Source organism: Nomascus leucogenys, chromosome 6, assembly GCF_006542625.1.
Source record: "Nomascus leucogenys isolate Asia chromosome 6, Asia_NLE_v1, whole genome shotgun sequence".
Classification (NCBI taxonomy): Eukaryota; Metazoa; Chordata; class Mammalia; order Primates; family Hylobatidae; genus Nomascus; species Nomascus leucogenys.
Genome location: NC_044386.1, coordinates 96,081,745 through 96,104,078, shown reverse-complemented (window position 1 = coordinate 96,104,078; position 22,334 = coordinate 96,081,745). Strand labels below are relative to the sequence as shown.

General features: G+C 37.5%; 1 protein-coding gene across 8 annotated transcripts in view; it reads left to right on the top strand.

Annotated features, from left to right (window-relative positions):
- The window catches only part of SCAPER (S-phase cyclin A associated protein in the ER), a 562,100-nt gene that overhangs the window by 242,492 nt on the left and 297,274 nt on the right, over positions 1 to 22,334 (top strand). For all 8 annotated transcript variants that reach the window (XM_030814840.1, XM_030814838.1, XM_030814836.1 and 5 more), the window contains one exon: positions 859 to 995. In XM_030814840.1, coding sequence (XP_030670700.1) covers positions 859 to 995 — 137 coding nt within the window. The remainder of the gene's footprint in view (positions 1 to 858; positions 996 to 22,334) is intronic.

The following is a 22,334-nucleotide window of genomic DNA, read 5'->3' as shown; positions in this document are numbered from 1 at the left end:
TTGCTTGACTGCCTGGGAATACTAGAGGCCACTTGAGCTGTAATTTCATAAATTTAAAGTTTGTAATTATAGCCACATTAATCTGCTTCAGACATAGGCTCAGAATAGGGAGAGAGTTGGATTTAGGATTGGGATTTTGCCATGCATGTATGAAAGAAGAAAGGGGGAAAGGAGTTGAGCACAGGCAACAGAATGATTATAGTGATAGGCCATAAAATCTAAGATGGATAAGGAGGGGAACTTGACCAAACACTATGTGCTCTTGCTGAACCAAAGCTTTGCTGTCGATAGCCACATTCCACTTTCTCTTCTCTAGGATGTGTTTTCTGAGATGACCTTCGTTTTCCTTCCTGCAACCTTACCCTACTCACAGCCCAAACACATACTTACCTAATATCCATATGTTCACATTTTATCCTTTCTTCAAGGGATAGCAAATATGGTGCTTCCTTCCTGAAGTTTCCCCCCCTTCTCCCTAGTGAACAGTGATCTTGTTTCCCTCTTTGGGTTCTTACAGCACTCTAAATCTCCAATTGGCTTGGTATTATAGATGGTATTATAGTTTGGTGTATATATTTTACCTTTCCTACTCTACTTGTGTGATATCGTGGTAGGGATTATGTCCATGTAGCCTTAGCATTGGCATAGTTGATATGCAACGAAGTGAAGTCAGTGATGTAAAAACCTTAAGTAAAACAGTTTCTTCAACATTTTCCAAAACAACTGTAGAAACCAGTGTATTACGGAGATTACTTTTAGTTTCATCAAATGTCTTAAACTCACTGTAGTCTATAGCAATCCTATATTATATTTAAATAATCATCCTCGTTATTATTATTTTATTTATTTATCTTGCAGGAGCATCTTTCCTTGAAGAAGTATATTATTGACATTGTGGTCGAAAGTACAGCTCCAGCAGAATCTTTGAAAGATGGAGAAGAGCGGCAAAAAAATAAAAAAAAAGCCAAAAAGATAAAAGCCCGGATGAACTTCAGGTACCTTCAATACCCTTAAAAGCAAAAGAAAAACTCTTAGTGATGTATCTTTTAATGTAAATCCAAGGAAGACAAAAAAAAAGTTTAAAGTTGTTTGCTTCATGAAAGCCTTGGAAATAACACTGATGAGCCTAATTTATAGCCACTTTCCTTGATTGAGAAAGAAAACTGCATATCGATCTAAAGCCCTTGCTTTCACCTGTTAAGAGCTCTTCTTATAATTGGATGCCAAAGCTCTGCCAAACTTGTGCCTCCTCCAGCATACAATAGTATGTTTAAGTATGTGTAAACCAAGCCTATTTTTCTTTCCAACTATTGATTTTTAAATGAAGTATCAAAGAAAATCAATAGCAATCAACAAATAGAAGTCTACTGGCTGTAGTGTCAAATCCCATGACCAGGCTTAATCAATTTGGTTGCCTGTCACAACAAGAAAAAGTTCAAGAAATATCTTAAAATGGAAAGTGAGTTGTCAGACCTGTAGTTTATCATCAGCCTCCAAAGTGTCATCTGAAGATCAGACAGCTGTGTAGTACATCATTACCTCACAAGCTTTGAGTGTCATCTGATGACCGATGAGTCCGGTTGGAGGACACAGATAGCTCTTCTTTAGTAGATAATCCTTTGCTGTTCAAGGACAACTATTCTGAATATGTCCTTATACTTTTACTACTAAGTGTCTCAAAGATGGAGAAGCTGGACCCATGGGATTATAGGAATATAGAACGTACAATAATAGTGAACAGTGCAGTTATCTCTCTATAGTTTCAGTGTTTAGATAATGATCAATGTAGGTGTCTTTCAATTTACATAATCAGTGATAACTTCAGAGTGCTCATTTAATCAAAGAATAGAAAAGGCTTTTTTGATTTTAGTTTTTGAAGTTAGTCCAGATTTCTCAGAATAGTTTTACGGTATATTTTAGGGCATTACTGACCTTCATTTCTAGTTTATCCTAAGAACTTGCAGACCTCTTGATACTTTTGAATATTTTAAGGGCCTGTTTTTTGAACCTGTCTATTTTTTTTTATGTATTTTTAATGCAGATTTGAAAAATGCAGAAAAATAGAAATTAAGAAAAATGAAAGATAAACACTGTGAACATATAGTAGCATAAGGTTCTTTCCAACCTTAGTATTATGCGTAGTTTTCTTCTGGACTTTTGGTTTACAGTATTTGGTTGAATTTGGGAGGTTTTTGCTTTTTGGTTTTGTTTTAGAGACAGGGTCTTTCTCTGTCACTCAGGCTGGAGTGCCATGGTGCAGTCACAGCTAACTGCAACCTCGAACTGCCAGGCTCAAGCGATCCCCCTTATCTCAGCCTCCCAAGTAACTGGGACTACAGGTGCACACCACCACACCTGGGTAACTTTTTTCTTTTTTATGTTTTAGAGATGGAGTCTGACTGTGTTTCCCAGGCTGGTCTTGAACTCCTGGACTCAGCAATCCTCCTGTTTCAGCCTCCCAGAGTGCTGTGATTACAGGTGTGAGCCACTGAGCTGGCCTGTATATATTTTTTCACGTACTTGCAATTATTATGTATATGATTAGACTTTTTTTCATTAGATTATATTTTTTTATTAATTTTTTTTGCACACAAAACAATAAACATTTTCTAAAAATACATACAAACAAAAAGATGCGTATCAAACATATTAGGAAGGTTGCACATGGGAAGACAGGGAATAGAAATGGGGAGTGGGAATTAAAGAAAATGAATGAGAGAGGGACTTTGTATGGATCAATGATAATAACTCAATCCTCTATTTGACAAAGAAGAAGGAGAAGGAAGAGGAAGAAAAAGAAAGTGGGATAAAGGATCAGAAAGGGAGGAAAATAGAAAAAATTAGAGTATGACTCCAGGGTAGACCTGCTTTGTTGTCTCTGGGTTGGTTGGTTGGTTTGTCTGTTGTATTTTTCATATGTTTCGCCATGTTGGCCAGGCTGGTCTCGAACTCCTAGCCTGAAGTGATCAACCCGCCTCGGCCTCCCAGAGCGCCGGGACTACAGGCGTGAGCCACCATGTCCAGCCCTCACATTGCTTCTGGCCTCCGTGGTAGACCTCCCAGACGGGGCGGTCGGGCAGAGGTGCTCCCCACATCCCAGATGGGGCAGCCGGGCAGAGGCGCTCCTCACTTCCCAGACAGGGCAGCCGGGCAGAGGCGCCCCCCACCTCCCAGACGGGGCGGCCGGGCAGAGGCGCCTCCCCACTTCCCAGACGGGGTGGCTGGGCAGAGGCGCTGCTCACTTCCCAGACGATGGGTGGCCGGGCAGAGGTGCTCCTCACTTCCCAGACAATGGGTGGCCGGCAGAGGTGCTCCTCACTTCCCAGACGGGGCGCCCGGGCAGAGGCGCTCCTCACTTCTTCCCAGACGGGGCGGCCGGGCAGAGGCACTCCTCACTTCCCAGACGATGGGTGGCCGGGCAGAGGCGCTCCTCACTTCCCAGACGGGGCGCCCGGGCAGAGGCACTCCTCACTTCTTCCCAGACGGGGCGCCCGGGCAGAGGCGCTCCTCACTTCTTCCCAGACGGGGCGCCGGGCAGAGGCGCTCCTCACTTCTTCCCAGACGGGGCGCCGGGCAGAGGCGCTCCTCACTTCTTCCCAGACGGGGCGCCCGGGCAGAGGCGCTCCTCACTTCTTCCCAGACGGGGCGCCCGGGCAGAGGCGCTCCTCACTTCTTCCCAGACGGGGCGCCCGGGCAGAGGCGCTCCTCACTTCTTCCCAGACGGGGCGGCCGGGCAGAGGCGCTCCTCACTTCCCAGACGGGGGCCGGGCAGAGGCGCTCCTCACTTCCCAGAGGGGCGCCGGGCAGAGGCGCTCCTCACTTCTTCCCAGACAGGGCGGCCGGGCAGAGGCCTCCTCACTTCTTCCCAGACGGGGCGGCCGGGCAGAGGCGCTCCTCACTTCCCAGACGATGGGTGGCCGGGCAGAGGCGCTCCTCACTTCCCAGACGATGGGTGGCCGGGCAGAGGTGCTCCTCACTTCCCAGACGGGGCGGCCGGGCAGAGGCGCTCCTCACTTCCCAGACGGGGCTGCCGGGCAGAGGAACCTGTCTATTTTTAATGTTCACATTCCCTTGGTGAGCTCCCTGGTTCTGTGGCTGTAAATACCTCTACTTGCCAATGACTACCAATTTTATATCTTCAGCTTTACTCAAACTTAGTATGTCCAGAACAAACCTGCTCTTTCTTCTTGCCACAAAAAACCTACCTCATTTCATAGTCTTCTCTATATCAGCAAATGAATACTTTATTCCAGTTGCTTAGGCCAAAACCATTGCAGTCATCCTTGATCTGTCTTTCTCCTACACCTCACATCCAATCTAACTGCAAATGTTAGCTTTGCTTTAAAAATATATTCAGAATTTGACAACATGTCTCTAACTTACTGCTTTCCCCTGATCCAAAGCTTCAATCATCTCTTACCTGGATTGTTATAGTAGCCTTCTGACTAGTCTCGTTTCTGCCCTTGTATATTCTAAACACTCCAGCCACAGCAGACCTGCTAAAATGTAAGTCAGAGCCTGTCACTGCTCTTGTCAAAACCTCAAGGATTTTATAGTTGAGGTTTCCTCTTCCTAGAAGGTCCTCACATACATCCATACAGTTGGCTTCCTTGTCTCCTTCAGGTCTTTGATCAAATGTCACCTTATCAATGAAGCTGCTTTCGAGGGCCTTATTTTTTTTTTTAATGTAACTAATGCTTTGTTTTTTAAGGAAAATCTTAAAAATGTAAATAACCATAGGAAAAATACTTTTATCTTCTAATATTTTGCCATCTGTATCCATTCTATGCATACTAACTGTATCTATTGACTTTTTTCATTGATGTATGATTTATTTAAGTGCAATGTGGCAATGTCAAAAATATACTGTTTGAGTTTTGAAAAATCTAGATAGTCATACAATCCATACCCCTATCAAGATTTAGAACATTTTCATTGCCCCATAAAGTTCTTTGTTCCTCTTTGCAGTCAGTCTCCCACCACTCCTGGCCTGAGGCAACCGCTGATATGCTTTCTATAATTGGAGATTACTTTTTCCAGTTCTAGAAATTTATACAAACGTCATCCACTCTTTTGCAGCTGGCTTTTTTTTTTTAACTGATTATACTGTTTTTGAAGTTTATCTGTGTCGATGTGTATATGTAATTTCTTCCCTTTTTATTGCTGACTATATCCATTGTATGGATATACCACATTCTACTGATAGACATTTAGGTTTCCAATCTGGGACATTTATAAATAAAGCTCCTTTAAAGTCTTTGGGTGAACAAATATTTTTATTTCTCTTCGGTAAATACTTACAAGTAGAATTGTCAAACTGTTTTCCATAGTAGTTGTGCCATTTTATACTCCCATTAGCAATCTGTGAGAATTCCAGGTCCTTCACATTCTTGCCAATATTTGGTATTATTAGTTTTTAAAATTTTAGTTTAGTTCTAGTGGGAATGTAGTGGTATCTCATTGTTGTTCTAATTTGCATTTCCCCAGTGACTAACACATATATTGATCATCTTTTCATATCCTCTAAAACTGTTCAGTATTTTCCTTTATAAAGTGTCCCAATTTAAAAAAATGGGCTGTCATTTTATTAGTCATTTATATATTCTGACTGCAAGTTATTAGACAGATGTATGTATTGAGATGTCTTTTCTCTCATTCTGGAGCTTACATATACATTTTCTTTATAATAGCTTTTGATAAGCAAAATTTTTTTATTTTAATGATATCTGCTTTATCAGTATTTTTCTTTTATGTCTAGTGCTTTCTGGGTATGTCTAAGAGATCTTTGCCTGCCCAAAGGTCAAAAGATACTCTATCGTATATTTTTCTAGAAGACTTGTAATTTTAGCTTTTGCATTTAGGCTTATACTCCGTTTGAAATAAATTAGTAGGCATGATATAAAGTATAGGTCCAGGTTTATTTTTCTATAGATAGCCTGCTCTACTACCATTTTTGAAAAGATTTGTCTTTTCCATATGCCTTAGCACCTTGATTTAAAAAAATCTATCATATATGTGTGATTCTGTTCTGGACTCTATTGCATTCCATTGATGTCTAAGTTTCTATTTTGAAAACTTGATAAAAATGTAAATCTACCCTATTAGTTTGAATATATATCTGGACTCTCAGTTCAGTTCTATTTCATTGATAAATTTATCTTTAAACTATCTTGATTTCTATAGCTTTGTAGAAAGTCTTCAAATACAGTGGAAGTCCTTCAACTTTGTTTTCTTTTTTGAGCTTGTTTTGCTTATCTCAGGACTTTGCAATTTGTATATAAATATTAGGATCAGTTTTTTACTTTCTTTTGTTGTTGTTGTTGTAACTGATTTTATTTTATTTTTATTTTATTTTACTATAAGTCCCAGGATACATGTGCAGAATGTGCATGTTTGTTACATAGGTAAACATGTGCCATGGTGGTTTGCTGCAACTGTCAACCCATCATGTAGATATTGAGTCCAGCATACATTAGCTATTTGTCCTGATGCTGTCTCTCCTCTCAACCCCTGACAGGCCCTGTGTGTGTTGTTCCCCTCCCTGTATCCATATGTTCTCATTGTTCAGCTCCCACTTACTAGTGAGAACATGCAGTGTTTGGTTTTCAATTCCTGCATTAGTTCGCTGAGGATGATGGCTTCTAGCTTCATCGATGTCCCCGCAAAGGATATGATCTCATTCCTTTTTATGGCGGTATAGTATTCCATGGTGTATATGTACCACATTTTCTTTATTCAGTCTATCATTGATGGGCATTTGGGTTGGTTCCATGTCTGTGTTATTGTGAGTAGTGCTGCAGCAAACATATGTGTCCATGTATCTTTATAATACAGTGATTTATATTACTTTGGGTATATACCCAGTAATGGGATTGCTAGATCAAATGGTGTTTCTGGTTCTAGATCCTTGAGGAATCACCACACTGTCTTCCACAATGGTTGAACTAATTTACATTTCCACCAACAGTGTAAAAGCGTTCCTATTTCTTCACAGCCTCCACAGCATTGTTTTTTTCTTGACTTATTAGTAATCGCTATTCTGACCTGCATGAGATGGTATCTCATTGTGGTTTTGATTTGCATTTCTCTAATGATCGCTGATGTTAACCTTTTTTTTTAATATATGTTTGCTGGCCGCATAAATGTCTTCTTTTGAGAAGTGTCTGTTCATGTCCTTGGCCCACTTTTCGATGAGGTTGTTTTTATTTTCTTGTAAATTTGTCTAAGTTCCTTGTAAATTCTGGATATTAGACCTTTGTCAGATGGGTAGATTGAAAAATTTTTCTCCCATTCTGTAGGTTGCCTGTTTGCTTTTATGATAGTTTGTTTTGCTATGCAGAAGCTCTTTAGTTTAATTAGATCTCATTTATCAATTTTAGCTTTTATTGCAATTGCTTTTGGTGATTTCATCATAAAATCTTTGTCCATGCCTGTATCCTGAAAGGTACTGCCTCTATTTTCTTCTAGGGTTTTTATGGTTTTGAGTTTTGGGTTTTACATTTAAGTTAGTTTTTTACTTTGTAAAATAAGAAAGCCTGTTGGGATTTTGATTAGGATTGCATTGAAGCTATAGCTTAGCTTGGTAATAACTGACATTGTGATAGTATTGTATTTGGTCTTCCAATTCATGATTATGGTATATTCTCTGCATTTCCTTAGAGCTTCTTCATAAAATTTCAGTAATGTTTTGCGATTTTTAGTGTATAAGTGTTACATATGGAATATCATTTAAAACATTATTTTGTTTTCATTTTTGCTTGTTTTTTGCTAGTTTATAGAAACAGTTTTTTTTTGCATTATTAACCTTATATTCTGGGACATTGCCAAATTGACTTATAAGCTCTAATTAGTTTTTTTTTTTGGTAAATTTATAAGATTTTTAATGTACATGAACATGATATCTGGGAGTGAAAAGTGTTATTTCTTACTTTCCAATTTGTATACTGTTTTTACTATCATACTACACTGTCTTGTACCCTCAGTAAAATACAGAACAGAAGCCTTGATCCTGATGTTAGGGAGAAAGCAGTTTTTCACCATTAAGGGATGATGTTAGCTGTAGTTTGTTTTTGTTTTTATTTTTTTAGATGCCCTTTATCAGATTGAGGAAGCTTTCTTCTATTCTTAGTTTCTTGAGAATTTTCATCATAGATTGATGTTCCATGTTCCCACAGACAACCTAAAACCATGTTTTTGCTATTGTAAATACTGCCTTGATGACCACATGAGTGTATGTCTTTTTTTCCCCCTAGAGAAGGGGGGGTACACACCTTTTAAATTATTCGTTTATTATTTTTTAAAATTTTTATTTTAGGTTCAGGGGTATTTGGGCAGCTTTACTACATAGGTTAATTGCATGTCACAGGATATTTGCTGTATAGATTATTTTGTCATCCAGGTAATAAGCATAGTACCCAATAGGTTTTTTTTTATCTTCAACATCCTTGCACCCTCCACCCTCAAGCAGGCCCCAGTGTCTGATGTTTCCTTCTTTGTGTCCGTGTGTATTCAGTATTTCACTCCCACTTATGAGAACATGTAGTATTTGGTTTTCTGTTCCTGCATTAGTTTGCTTAGAATAATGACCTCCAGCTCCATCCATATTGCTGCAAAGCATACAACCTCATTCTTTTTTTATAGGTGCATAGTATTCCATGATACATACGTACCCCATTTTCTTTGTCCACTCTCCCATTGATGGGCATTTAGGTTGATTCCATGTCTGCCATTATGAGTAGTGCTGCAATGAACACAGACATACATGTGTCTTTATGGTAGAAAGATTTATATTCCTGTGGGTATATACCCAATAATGGAATTGCTGGGTCAAATGGTTGTTCTATGTTCTTTGAGAAATCTCCAGACTGCTCTGCACAATAACAGAATAATTTACATTCCCACCAACAGTATATAAACATTCCCTGTTTTCCACAGCCTTGCCAGCATCTATTATTTTTTGACTTTTTAAATAATAGCCATTCTGACTAGTATAAGATGATATCTAATTGTGGTTTTGATTTCCATTTCTCTAATGAATAGTGATGTTAAACATTCTTTCATATGCTTGTTGACCATGTGTTTGTCTTCTTAAAAATGTGTCTGTTCAGGTTGGGTGTGGTGGCTTGCACCTATAATCCCAACACTTTGGGAGGCTGTGGCAGGAGGATTGTTTTAGGCCAGGAGTTTGACATCAGCCTGGGCAATATAGCAAGACCCTGTTTCTACAAAAAAATGAAAAAGTTAGCAGTGCATAGTGGCATACCCTGTGGTCCCAGCTTCTCAGGAGGCTGAGGCAAGAGGATCACTTGAGCCTGGGAGGTCGAGACTGCAGTGAGCTGTGATTGTACCACTATACTCCAGCCTGGGCAACAGAGCAAGACCCTGACTTAAAAAAAAAAAGTGTGTCTGTAATATTCTTTGCCCACTTTTTAATGAGATTGTTTTTTTGCTTGTAAATTTGTTTAAGTTCCTTATAAGTTCTGAATATTAAACCTTTGTCAGATTCATGTTTTGCAAATATATTCTCTCAGTATGTAGGTTGTCTGTTTACTCTGGTAATATTTTCTTTACTTGTGTGGAAACTCTATTTTAAATAGGTCTCATTTGTCAGTTTTTTTTGGGGGGTTGCAATTGTTTTTGGCTTTTTCATCATGAAATATTTACCAGGTCCTGTTTTCAGAATGGTATTTTCTAGGCTATCTTCTAGGGTTTTTATAGTTTGAGGTTTCACATTTAAGTTATTTAATCCATCTTGAGTTGATTATTGTAAATGGTGTAAATAAGAGGTTCAGTTTTAGCTTCTGCATATGGCTAGCCAATTACCCCAGCACCATTTAATGAATAGAAATTCCTTTCCCCACTGCTTGTTCTTGTCAACTTCAAAGATGAGATGGTTGCAGGTGTGCGGCATTTTTTCTGCACTCTCTTTACTGTTCCATTCATCTGTGTTTCTGTTTTTGTACCAGTACCATGCTGTTTTGGTTCATGGCCTTGTAAAGTATAGTTTGAAGTTGGGTAATGTGGGTAATGTGATGTCTTCAGCTTTGTTCTTTTACGTAGGATTGCTCTGGCTACTGGGGCTCTTTTTTGTTTCTGTATGAGTTTTAAAATTTTTTTTTCTAATTTTGTTAAGAATATCATTGGTAGTTTGATAGGAATAGAATTGAATCTATAAATTGCGTTGAGCAATATGGACATGTTAACAATAGATTCTTTCTCTCCATGAGCATGAAATATTTTTGTCTTTGTTTATGTCATCTCTGATTTCTTTGAGCAGTGTTTTGTAATTCTTGTTGTAGACATTTTTCAACTCCATGGTTAGCTGTATTTCTAGGTATTTTATTCTTTTTTGTGGCTGTTGTGAATGGGATTGCATTCTTGAATTGGCCCTCAGCTTGGATGTTGGTGTGTAGAAATGCCACTGATTTTTGCACATTGATTTTATATCCTGCAATGGTACTGAAGTTGTTTATCAGATCTAGGAATTCTGGGGTAGAAACTATGGGGTTTCCTAGGGATAGAATCATATCGTCAGCCAACAGAGATCGTTTGACTTCCTCTCTTCCTATTTGGATGCCTTTTATTCATTATTTTGCCTGATTGCTCTGGCTAGGATTTCAGTACTATGCTGAATAGGAGTGGTGATAGTGGGAATCCTGTTTTGTTCCATTTCTCAAGGGCAATGCTTCCAGCTTTTGCCTGTTCAGTATGATACTGGCTGTGTGTTTGATATATACAGTTCTAATTATTTTGACATATTCCTTTTTTGCCTAGTTTGTTGAAGGTTTTTAACATGAAGCGATGTTGAATTTTATTGAAAGCCTTTCCTGCATCTATTTAGATGATCATATCGTTTTTGTTTTTAGTTTTGTGTATGGATGAATCCTATACATTGATTTGTGTTTGTTGACCAACCTTATATCCCAGGAATAAAGCCTATTTGATCATAGTGGGTTAGTTTTTTGATGTGTTGCTGGGTTTGGTTTGCTAGCATTTTCTTGAGGATTTTTATATGCATGTCATCATGAATAATGGCCTGTGTTCTTTTTTCTTTGTTTCTTTCTTTCTTTTTTTCTTTTGTTGTTGTTGTTGTGTCTCTGCCAGATTTTGATATCAGAATGATGCTTGGCTCATAGAATGAGTTAAAGAGTCCCTCCTCCTCATTATTTGGAATAGTTTCAGTAGTAATAGTACCAGCTCTTCTTTATACATTTGGTGGAATCTGGCTCTAAATCTGGTCCTGGGCTTTTTCTGGTTCATAGGCTTTTTATTACTGATTCAGTTTCAGTCCTAGTTATTGGGCTGTTTAGGATTGCAATTTCTTCCTCATTCAATCTTGAAAGGTTGTATGTTTCCAGGAGTTTATCAATTTCTTCTAGATTTTCTAGTTTGTATGCATAGAGGTGTTTGTAATAGTCTCTGAGAGTTGTTTTACATTTCTGTAGGGCTGGTAGTAATGTTCCCTTTGGCATTTCTGATTGTGCTTATTTGGATCTTATGTCTTTTTTTCTTTATTAGTCTAGCTAGTGGTCTATCAGTCTTTGTCAAAAAAATCAACTCTTGGATTCGTTGGTCATTTGCATGATTTTTTCTCATCTCAGTTTTCTTCAGTTGAGCTCTGATTTTGGTTATTTCTTGTCTTCCACTAGCTTTGGGGTTGGGTTCTTCTTCCTCTACTTCATTTGGATGTGATGTTAGGCTGTTAATTTGAGATCTTTCTAACATTTTGATGTGGTAGTTTAGCACTATAAACTTCCTGCTTCACACTGCTTTAGCTGTGTCCCAGAGGTTCTGGCATGTCACATCTTTTTTTCTCATTAGTTTCAAAGAATTTCTTGATTTCTGCTTTAATTTTATTGTTTACTCCAAAGTCATTTGGGAGCAGGTTGTTTAATTTCCATTTCATTGTATGGTTTTAAGCACTCTTCTTAGAATTGATACCTACTTTTGTGGTGCTGTGGTCTGAGATCGTAGTTGGTGTGATTTTTGGTTTTTGAATTTGTTGAGAATTGTTTTATGGCTCACTGTGTGGGTGATTTTAGACCATGTGCCTTGTGCAGATGAGAAGAATGTGTATTATGTTGTTTTGGGGTGGAGAGTTCTCTAGATATCATTAGGTCCATTTAGTGAAGTGTCAAGTTCAGGCCCCGAATATCATTGTTAGTTTTCTGCCTCAGTAGTCTGTTTAATGCTGTCAGTGGGGTACTGAAGTCTCCCACTATTATTGTGTGGTTTTCTAAGTCTTTTCATAAGTTTCTAAGAACTTGTTTTATGAATCTATGTGCTCCTGTGTTTGGTGCATACATGTTTAGTATAGTTAGGTCTCCTTGTTGAATTGAATCCTTTACTATTATGTAATGCTCTTCTTTGTCTGGTTTGTTGTGGATTTAAATTCTATTTTTTTCTGGAATTACAGTAGCAACCCCTGCTTTTTTCTGTTTCTTGTTTGTTAGATTTTTCTCCATCCCTTTACTTTGAACCTGTGGCTATCACTGCTTGTGAGATGGGTCCATTGAAGACAACAACATATGGTTGGGTCTTGCTTCTTTATCCACCTTGCCACTCCACCTTTTAATTGAGGGCATTATTCTCATTTACATTTAAAGTTAATATTGATACATGCAGATCTGATCCTGTCATGTTGTTAGCTGGTTATTATGCAGACTTGATTGTGCAGTTGCTTTATAGTGTTAGTGGCCTACATACTTAAGTGTCTTTGTTTGTTTGTTTTTGTGGGCCATAACAATCTTTTCTATTTCCACTATCTCTTAAGGACCTTTTTTAAGGCAGGTCTATGGTAATGAATCCCCTTAGCATTTGCTTGTCTGAAAAGGATCTTATTTCTCCTTCCCTTATGAAGCTTAGTTTTTCTAGATTTAAAGTTCTTGGTTGGAATTTCTTTTAATAATGCTGAATATAAGCCTCCAATCTCTTCTGCCTTGTAGTGTTTCTGCTGAAAGATCCACTGTTAGCCTGATGAGGTTTACTTTGTGGGTGACTGCCCCTTCTCTCTTGAGGATTTTTGTATGCATGTTCATCATGGATAATTCTTCCTTCCACTTTGACCGCGGAGAATCTGATGACTGTATGTTTTGCGCATGGTTGTCTTGTGTAGTATCTCACAGGGGTTCTCTGAGTTTCTTGAATTCGAATGTTATCCTCTCTAGAGTTTGGGGAAATTTTCATGGATGATGTCCTCAAATATGCTTTTCAGGTTGCTTGCTTTTTCTCTCCTTCTCTTTCAGGGACATCGATGAGTCATAGATTTGGTCTCTTTACATAATCCCATATTTCTCAGAGGTTTTGTTCCTTCTTTTTTCTTTATGTTTGTCTGATTTAATTTGGAAAACTTGTCTTCATGATCTGAGATTTTTTTCCTCAGCTTGCTTGATTCTGCTCTTAATTCTTGATATTTTATTATGAAATTCTCAAAGTGAGTTTTTTGCCTCTATCAGATCAGTTTGGTTCTTTCTTAAAATGACTGTTTTATCTCTCAGCTCCTGTATTATTTTGCTGTATTCCTTAGAATCATTGGATTCAGTTCACACTTTCTCCTAAATCTTGATGATCTTCATTCCTTTTCATCTTCTGAATTCTGTATCTGTCATTTCAGCCTGGTTAAGAATCATTGCTGTTGTTAAGAATTAGTGCTGTTGTTTTGAGGTAAGAAGACACTCTGGCTTTGGGATACCATAGTTCTTGCACTAGTTCTTTCTCAGCTCTGTGAGATGTTGTTTCTTTAATCTTTTAAGTTGCTATCCTTTTTCCTTTTGTCTTTGCTGCCCTTGGAGGTTTGATCATGGTATAAAGTGGATTCACTCAACCAGCTTTGTTTGCTAACGACATTGAGGCCTCCTGCAACCAGACCCAAAATTGTAAAAGAGTAAGGCACCTAGGTAGGACCTGGTGAACCAGGCCAGGGAAAGCGGGATGCCTGAGTCAGGGACTTGTCGCACTCGTATTTGCTGCCTGGTGGCCTTGTCAACCACTTCCAGATTTCTGCAAGTGTCTTCTTTGTAGAATGATTATTTTATTTGGGGTATATACCCAGTAATGGAATTGCTGGGTCGAATGGTAGCCCTGCTTTAAGTTCTTTGAGGAATCTTAAGACTGCTTTCCACAGTGGTTGAACTAATTTACATTCCCTGTGTAAGCATTCTCTTTTCTTGGTAGCCTCACCAGAATCTGTTGTTATTTGACTTTGTGGTAATAGCATTGTTAGTGGTATGAGATGGTATCTCATTGTCGTTTTGTTTGTTTGTTTTTGAGACAGTCTCGCTCTGTCACCCAGGCTGGAATGCAGTGGCGTGATCTTGGCTCACTGCAAGCTCCGCCTCCTGGGTTCACACCATTCTCCTGCCTCAGCCTCCCGAGTAGCTGGGACTACAGGCGCCTGCCACCATGCCCGCCTAAGTTTTTGTTTTTGTATTTTTAGTAGAGACAGAGTTTTACCATGTTAGCCAGGATGGTCTCGATCTCCTGACCTCATGATCAACCCGCCTTGGCCTCCCAAAGTGCTGGGCTCATTGTGGTTTTGATTTGCATTCCTCTGATGATTAGTGATGCTGAGCATTTTTTCATGTTTCTTGGCTACTTATATATCTTCTCTTGAGAAGTGTCTGTTCATGTCTTTTGTCTAGTTTTTAATGGGTTATTTTCTTTGTTGATTTGTTTAAGTTCTCTATAGATTCTAGATATTAGGCCTTTGTTGGATGCATAGTTTCTGAATATCTTCTCCCATTCTGTTTGTCGTCTCTTTGCTCGGCTGATAGTTTATTTTGATGTGCAGAATCTCTTTAGTTTAATTATGTCCCACTTGTTGCTTATTCTTGTTTTTGTTGCAATTGCTTTTAGGGACTTAGCCAAAAATTATTTGCCAATGGTGATGTTGGGAAAAGTATTTGCTAGGTTGTCTTCTAGAATTTTTGTAGCTTGAGGTACTTTTCAGTCTTTAATTCATTTGAGTCAATTTTTGTATCTGGTGAAAAGTAGGGGTCCAGCTTCAATCTTCTGCCTATGGCTATTCAGTTATTCCACCACCATTTATAGAATGGGGAATCCTTTTCCAATTGCTTGTTTTTATCTCCCTTGTTGAAGATGAGATGGTTGCAGATGGCTTTATTTCTGAGTTTTCTGTTCAGTTGGTCTATGTGTCAGTTTTTGTACCAATACCAAGTTGTTTTGATTACTGTGGCTTTATAGTATAGCTTGAAGTTGGGTAGTGTGATTCTCTGGCTTTATTCTTTTGCTTAGGATTGCTTTTGTTATTTGGGCTCTTTTTTGGTTCCATATGAATTTTAGAATCATTTTTTCTAATTTTGTGAAGAATGACATTGGCAGTTTGATACAAATAGCGTTATATCTGTAAATTGCTTTGGGCAGTATAGCCATTTTTACTATATTGACTCTTCCAATCCATGAGCATGGAATGTTTTTCCATTTGTTTGTGTAATCTGTAAATTTTTTTCGGCAGTTTTGTAGTTGTTCTTTTAGAAGTCTTTCTCCTCCTTGGTCAGCTGTATTCTTAGGTATTTCATTTTTCGTGTGGCTATTATGAATGAGCTTGTGTTCTTGATTTTACACTCAGCCTAAATGTTGTTAGCAATGCTACTGATTTCTGTTCATTAATTTTGTATTCCGAAACTTTACTAATGTCATTTATCAATTCTAGGAGCCCTTTGGCAGAGTCTTTATGATTTCCTAGGTGTAGAATCATATTGTCAGCAAAGAGAGGTAGTTTGATTTCTTTTCCTGTTTGGATACCTTTTATTTCTTTCTCTTTCCTGATTGCCCTGGCTAGGACTTCTAGTTCTGTGTTGGATAGGAGTGGCGAGAGTGGGCATCCTTGTCTTGTTCCAGATCCAAACAGAATGGTTCTAGCTTTTGCCCCTTCAGTATGATGTTGGCTGTGGGTTTGTCATAGATAGCTCTTATTATTATCATTATTATTATTTTTTGAGACAGAATCTCCCTCTGTCGCCCAGGCTGGAGTGCAATGGCACGATCTTGGCTCACTGAAACCTCTGCCTCCCTGCTCTAAGTGATTCTCCTGCCTCAGCCTCCCGAGTAGCTGGGATAACAGGCACCTGCCACCATACCCGGCTAGTGTGTGTATGTGTGTGTGTGTGTGTGTGTGTGTATAAATATATTTATATTTTTTTTTATTTTTTTTTTTTTTTTTTTTTTTTTTTTTATATATATATATTTATATTTAGCAGAGACACGGGGTTCACCATGTTGGCCAGGCTGGTTTCGAACTCCTGACCTCAAGTGATCCGCCTGCCTCAGCCTTCCAAAATGAGCCATCATGCCCAGCCTTATTTTTAGTTATGTTTCTTTGATGCCTAATCTGTTGAAAGTTTTCATCATGAAGGGGTGTTGGATTTTATCAAATGCTTCCACTGCATCTATTTAGATGATTATATGGATTTTGCTTTTGATTCTGTTTATGTGGTGAATCACATTTATTGAGTTGCTGATTGAACCAGCCTTACATCTCAGGAATAAAGCTTACTTGATTTGTGGTGTGTTAACTTTTTAATGTGCTGCTGGATTTTATTTGCTAGTATTTTGTTGAGGATTTTTGCATCTGTGTTTGTGAGGGATGTTAGTCTGAAGTTTTTTTTTTTTTTTTCCATTGTGCCTCTGCCAAATTCTGGTGTCAGTCTGATTCTAGCTTCATAGAATGAGTTAGGGAGAAGTCCCTCATCCCCAGCTTTTTGCAAATAGTTTTGGTAGGATTGGTATCATTTCTTCTTTGTATGTCTGGTAGAATTGGCTGTGAATCTATATGGTCAAGGGGTTTTTTTTTTTTTTTTTTGGTTGGTAGGTTCTTTATTACTAATTTAATTTCTACATTAATACTGCTTTATTCATGATTTCAATCTCTTCCTAGTTCAGTCTTGTGCTTGGACTGAAATAGGAAGATTGTGTGCTTGCATTGAAAAAATGCAATTTTAAAACATGACAAGTATGCTCACTCTCACTACTCCTATTCCACGCAGTACTAGAAGTCCTAGCCAGAGCAATCAGGAAAGAAAAATAATTCAATCTTGTGCTTGCATTGAGTTAGGAAGATTGTGTGCTTGCATTGAAGAAAATTTCATTATTTTTCTTTTAATTCCTGTATGATTTTTAGTGACATCCTCTCTTTCATTACTGAAAATTTTAATTTGTCTTTTCTTCCTTCGTTCCCCCTGATCTCTGGCCAAGAATTTATCAATTTTGTTCATCTTTTGAAATAACAAATTTTTGCTGCATTTGATTTTTGTTTGTTCATTTTTATTTCATGTTCTTTATTATTTTTTACTTGTATTTACTTCATATTTATATTTTCTTTTTTCCCGATTTCTTAAGGTGGCCTCTGAGATTATCGATTTGAAAGCTCTCTTTTTATAATATATGTAATTATAGCTATCACTTTCCCTCTAATACCTACTTAACCTACATTCAACATATTTTAATATGTTGTATTATTTTGATATAGTTCAAAATATTTCTAATTTGACTTTTAATTTCTTTGACCTATTGAATACTTAGAAGTGTTTTGCTTAATTTCCAAACATTTGAACTTTCCAGGTATCTTTTTGTCTTTAAGTGTTGATTTAATTTTCTGTGGTCAGAGAAGATACTGTGTATAATTTCATTCCCTTTAAAAATATTAAGATTTGTTGTGTTTCTCAGCAACTGGTCTGCCTTGATCAATATTGCTTATTTACTTGAAATGCACTTATATTGTGCTTATCATAGGTGTACTTTCTATGTTAGTTAGGTCTATGTGGTTAGTACTGTTAGAATATTTTGTAACGTTCTATCTGTAGTATTGTCTCTCTGATATTGTTCCATTTGTTTCTTCAAAAAGAATGTCCACATTTTCAGTCTTTATTACGTTTTAAAAATTTTCTTCCTTCAGGTTTTTTCCAGTTTTTCTTCAAATTTTGAAACTTTGTTATTAGATATATACAAATTTAGAAGTATATATTCTTGACAAATTGTTCCCTTTCCCATTATCAATGTTCCTTCTTCATATCTTCTTCTAATACTCTTTATCTTAAAACCTACTCTGTGTAATATTAATAGCACTATTTCTATTTTTTTAAATTTGTTTTTTGCGTAATATCTTTTTCCTTTTCGTTGTAAATTTTAACTGTGTCTCTTTATATTTAATGTGTAACTATTATAATCATGTAATTGAATCTCCTTTTTTCACCTAGTCTGGACATTTGTCTCTTCATTGATTTATTAATTAGCTCTACCACTTTTTATTTTTAGTGTTTGCTCAGTTTCAAATATGTATCTTTTAGCCATCACAGTATGCCTTCAAATAATATTATAGTATTTCAGTTACTATTGTAGAACCTTACAACAATATGCGTCCATCTTCCTTTCTTCTGCCTTTTGTGTTACTGTTATCATACATTTAACTTCTTCATGTTACAAATCCTGCATTTTAATTTCGTTCCAATCTTTCAGTTATCTTTTAAATAATTTAAGAAGCCATTTGTTATGCTCTTTGCTCCTTCATGTAGTTCTGAATTTTTATGTGGTGTCATTTTCTTTCACCTGAATAACTTCCTTTAATGCTTTTAATAGTTCAGGTCTACTGACAGTAGGTTTTCTTAGCATTTGTTTGCCTGAAAACGTCTATTTAACCTTTGTTTTTGAATAAAATTTTTAATGGATGTAGAGTTCTGTTATGACATGTTTTTTCTTTCATCTCTTAAACATGTTATTCTGTTTTTTTAATGGCTTTGGTTGTTTCTGATCAGCAGAGAACACACATTCCTTTTTTTCTTTTTTACTGTATCTGATGTTTCTTATTTTTTCTTTTCTGCTGTATATTTTTATATGTAAAAAATATAAATATAAACTAATATAAACATTAAAAAATAAGCATATATATATATTTTTTCCATATCATGATTTTAAGTAATTTTGTTATAATGTGCCTTGGTGTGGTTTTCTGGTTTGTTTGTTGTTGTTGTTGTTGTTGTTGTTTGGGGGGGGTGGGGAGCAGGAGGGATTGTCTCACTCGGTCGCCTAGGCTGGAATGCAGTGGCATGATCCCAGCTCATTGTAGCCTCAACTTCTCAGGCTCAAGTGATCCTCCCACCCCAGCCTCCTGAGTGGCTGGTACTGCAGGCATGCCAGCATGCTCAGCTACTTTTTAAATGTTTTTAGAGACTGAGTCTGACTATTGAAGTGACGTCGTTGTCTAGGGTAAATACTTGAGGCTTGTTGCCTCATGCCAAGAAAACTAAGGACACGGACACACACAAGGAGTGAGTTTAAGTACAGAGGTTTAATAGACAAAAGAAAGAGAAAGGAGAACAGCTCTCTCTCCTGCAGAAAGAGAGGGGCGCTCGAGTGGGTCTTCTGGTTTCACAGAGAAATGCATGGAGTTTTATTGACAAGCTTGAGGAGGCAGTGTCTGATTTACAAAGGGCGCGAGAGATTGGTTGGACCAGGTGTGCTGTTTGCAAAGTGTGAAGAAGCTGGCTATCCCACCCTAATCTTTTATTATGCAGATAGGGTCTCTACCTGGCTGGTGCCATGTTGCATGCCTTACTGCACAAGTGGTGACAAAGAAAAGGGAAGAGGGAACCTCCATGTTGAACATGCCTGACCCCCAGATACCCTTTTTTCCCTGTTGGCACAGCTGCCAGCATTTACCTATGCAAGCTTCCAGCTTGCTTATCTACTCCTGCAGCTTGATTTGTCAGGCTGCTTTTTGTTAGAAAAGAAATGATTTTGGGACTGCTTTTTTATTAAAAGGAAACCTTACCGAGGACTTCCTTATCCTTACTGTCTGCCTAAATAATTTCTTTCTAGCTCCTGTATCACTGTGCTGCCCAAGCAGGTTGGGAACTCTTCTTGTTATGGTTTTCTTTGTGTTGATTCTGCTTGATATTCATTTAGTTTTTTGAATCTATGAGTTTATATTTTACCCCAAATTTGGATAAATTTTGGCCATTGTTTCTTGAAAAAGTTTTTTCTGCCTCAGTCTATTTTTCTTCTATTTTCTGATTCCAGTAGTACTTAATATAAAACATTTTATATTGTCCCATAGGTCAGTCTTTTTTCTCTCTAGTTTAGATAGTTCTATGTCCTATGTGATCTTTTTTTCTACTGTATCTCATTTGCTTTTAAAATCATCCAGTGATGTTTTTATTTCATGTGTTATATTTTTCATCTCCAAGAATTCCATTTGGTTGATTTTATAGTTTCAGTTTCTCGATATTTCTTGTTTTTTTTTTTATGTTTTCATTTAATATGTTTATGAATTGACTTGAAGTCCATTATATCTGTCATTCCTTTTCCTGCTTTTTGGCTGATTTTTCTCCAAGTATGGCTTATATTTTCTGCTTTTTTATGCTTAGTAATTTTGTTATTAGTATTCTATTTTTTCATATGTTGGACAATATAAATGCTACATTGCTCTATTTCTGGGTTTTATTGTTTTCTTTAAGAGAATGTAGAATTTAATTCTGTAATGCATTTTTTAAACTTGTAGGTTTGCTTTTGTCTCTGAAAATATGGTTTTAAACCTTATTAGTTTGACGTAGAGTAACCTTTAATCCTAGGGCTCTGTTGTTCCTCTTTCTAAGGTATGTCCTTTGTGAACTCTACAGAATGACTAGGATGTTCAATGAGTATCCTCAAATATGACAGTTGAAACACAAACATTTCCCAGCTTTATGAAAGCTCCAGTACTTGTTCAGCTTATAGTTCCTTGATAGTTATTTTTTCCTGGAGATTCTTGCCTGCTCATTCAGCAGATTAATATGGCCAGAGACTCAGTGGGGCCTCTCTGAAGATTTGTAGACCCTCCCTGCGTACATCTTTTCACTCTGCTACTCAGCCCCACAAATTCCAACTTTTTCTTAGTTCAGACTTACATGTGTGCTCTGTTTTGGTTACTTAACCCTTCCCCGATATGTAGCTATCTGGAAAGTGCCTTCAGGCACAAAGGGTGAGACAATCATAGGACTTATTTCATTTGCTTTCTTTTTCTGAGGGATTCTAGTCCTGTGCTGACAGTTGTCCATACATGAAAAAAATTCATATATTTAAGAATTTCTAGGCCGGGCACGGTGGCTCATGCTTGTAATCCCAGCACTTTGGGAGGCCGAGGCGGGCGGATCACGAGGTCAGGAGATCGAGACTACGGTGAAACCCCGTCTCTACTAAAAATACAAAAAATTAGCTGGGCTTGATGGCGGGCGCCTGTAGTCCCAGCTACTCGGAGAGGCTGAGGCAGGAGAATGGCGTGAACCCAGGAGGCGGAGCTTGCAGTGAGCTGAGATTGCGCCACTGCACTCCAGCCTGGGCGACAGAGCGAGACTCTGTCTCAAAAAAAAAAAAAAAAAAAAAAAGAAAAAGAATTTCTAAGTTGCTTATAATAGAAAGGACAATATGATACTAGTTACTTAATCATGGCTGGAAGCAAAAATTGTCAAGGCCTTAATAAAACAATAACCTCCACTTCAACCTTCTCTTTTCCCAACTTAATATTTTACCAATACACTTAACCATCATCTAAAGTACTGTGTATTTCAACTGTTTATGTATTTACACATTAGCTTTCTCCTACTAGAAAATAAATTTCACGAGGATTTTTGTTTTTAGTTTTCTGCACATGGTAGGTGTCCAGTAAAAATTTGTGGAAGAATTAGATGAGATTGGATTGTGAGCTTTGTGGTTCTTATCACTAAGATTTCTTTGGCTTTTTAAGAAGGGAGAAACAAATTGCATATTACTATCATAAGTTGGAATTCAGGCTCAAGGCATGATGGTCTGCCCCACATTTCATGATATAGATAGTGAAGATAATGCGTTTAGGACCTGACTCAAGATGAATTAAAACTAAAGATACTTGATTTTTCTCCAAGCAGTGGGATGAGGGAAATGTTCTACAGGCAAAGCCAGAACTAGCATATATTTTAAACTGGATATGTGTTCTAAAATTAATTAGTAGGGACCTATATAACCTATATGTGATGAAGAACTGTGAGAGTACATGTGTTTACTTGAAAGTTTTGATAGGCAGATTTAATTTGGAAAAGGAGTCGCTATGATTCGGAACTTTGCTGCTGCAATTTAGGTGGAAAGAATTCATAGTTTGGCAAAGAGGACTAAGAAAAGCAAGATAGGCAATAAAGTTCTAATCATTGGACTGTGTTTTTGTACAGAAGGATGAAGATAAAGGAACTAGATTTATGTAATATATTGCCATTGAGCTGCAGTTTGTGTAGGAGTAGAAATAGGAGAGGAGAGAGAGCTGAAAAAGCAGCATGGGAATTCATAGTTTTTCACTGTATAATAGCTGGACCTCT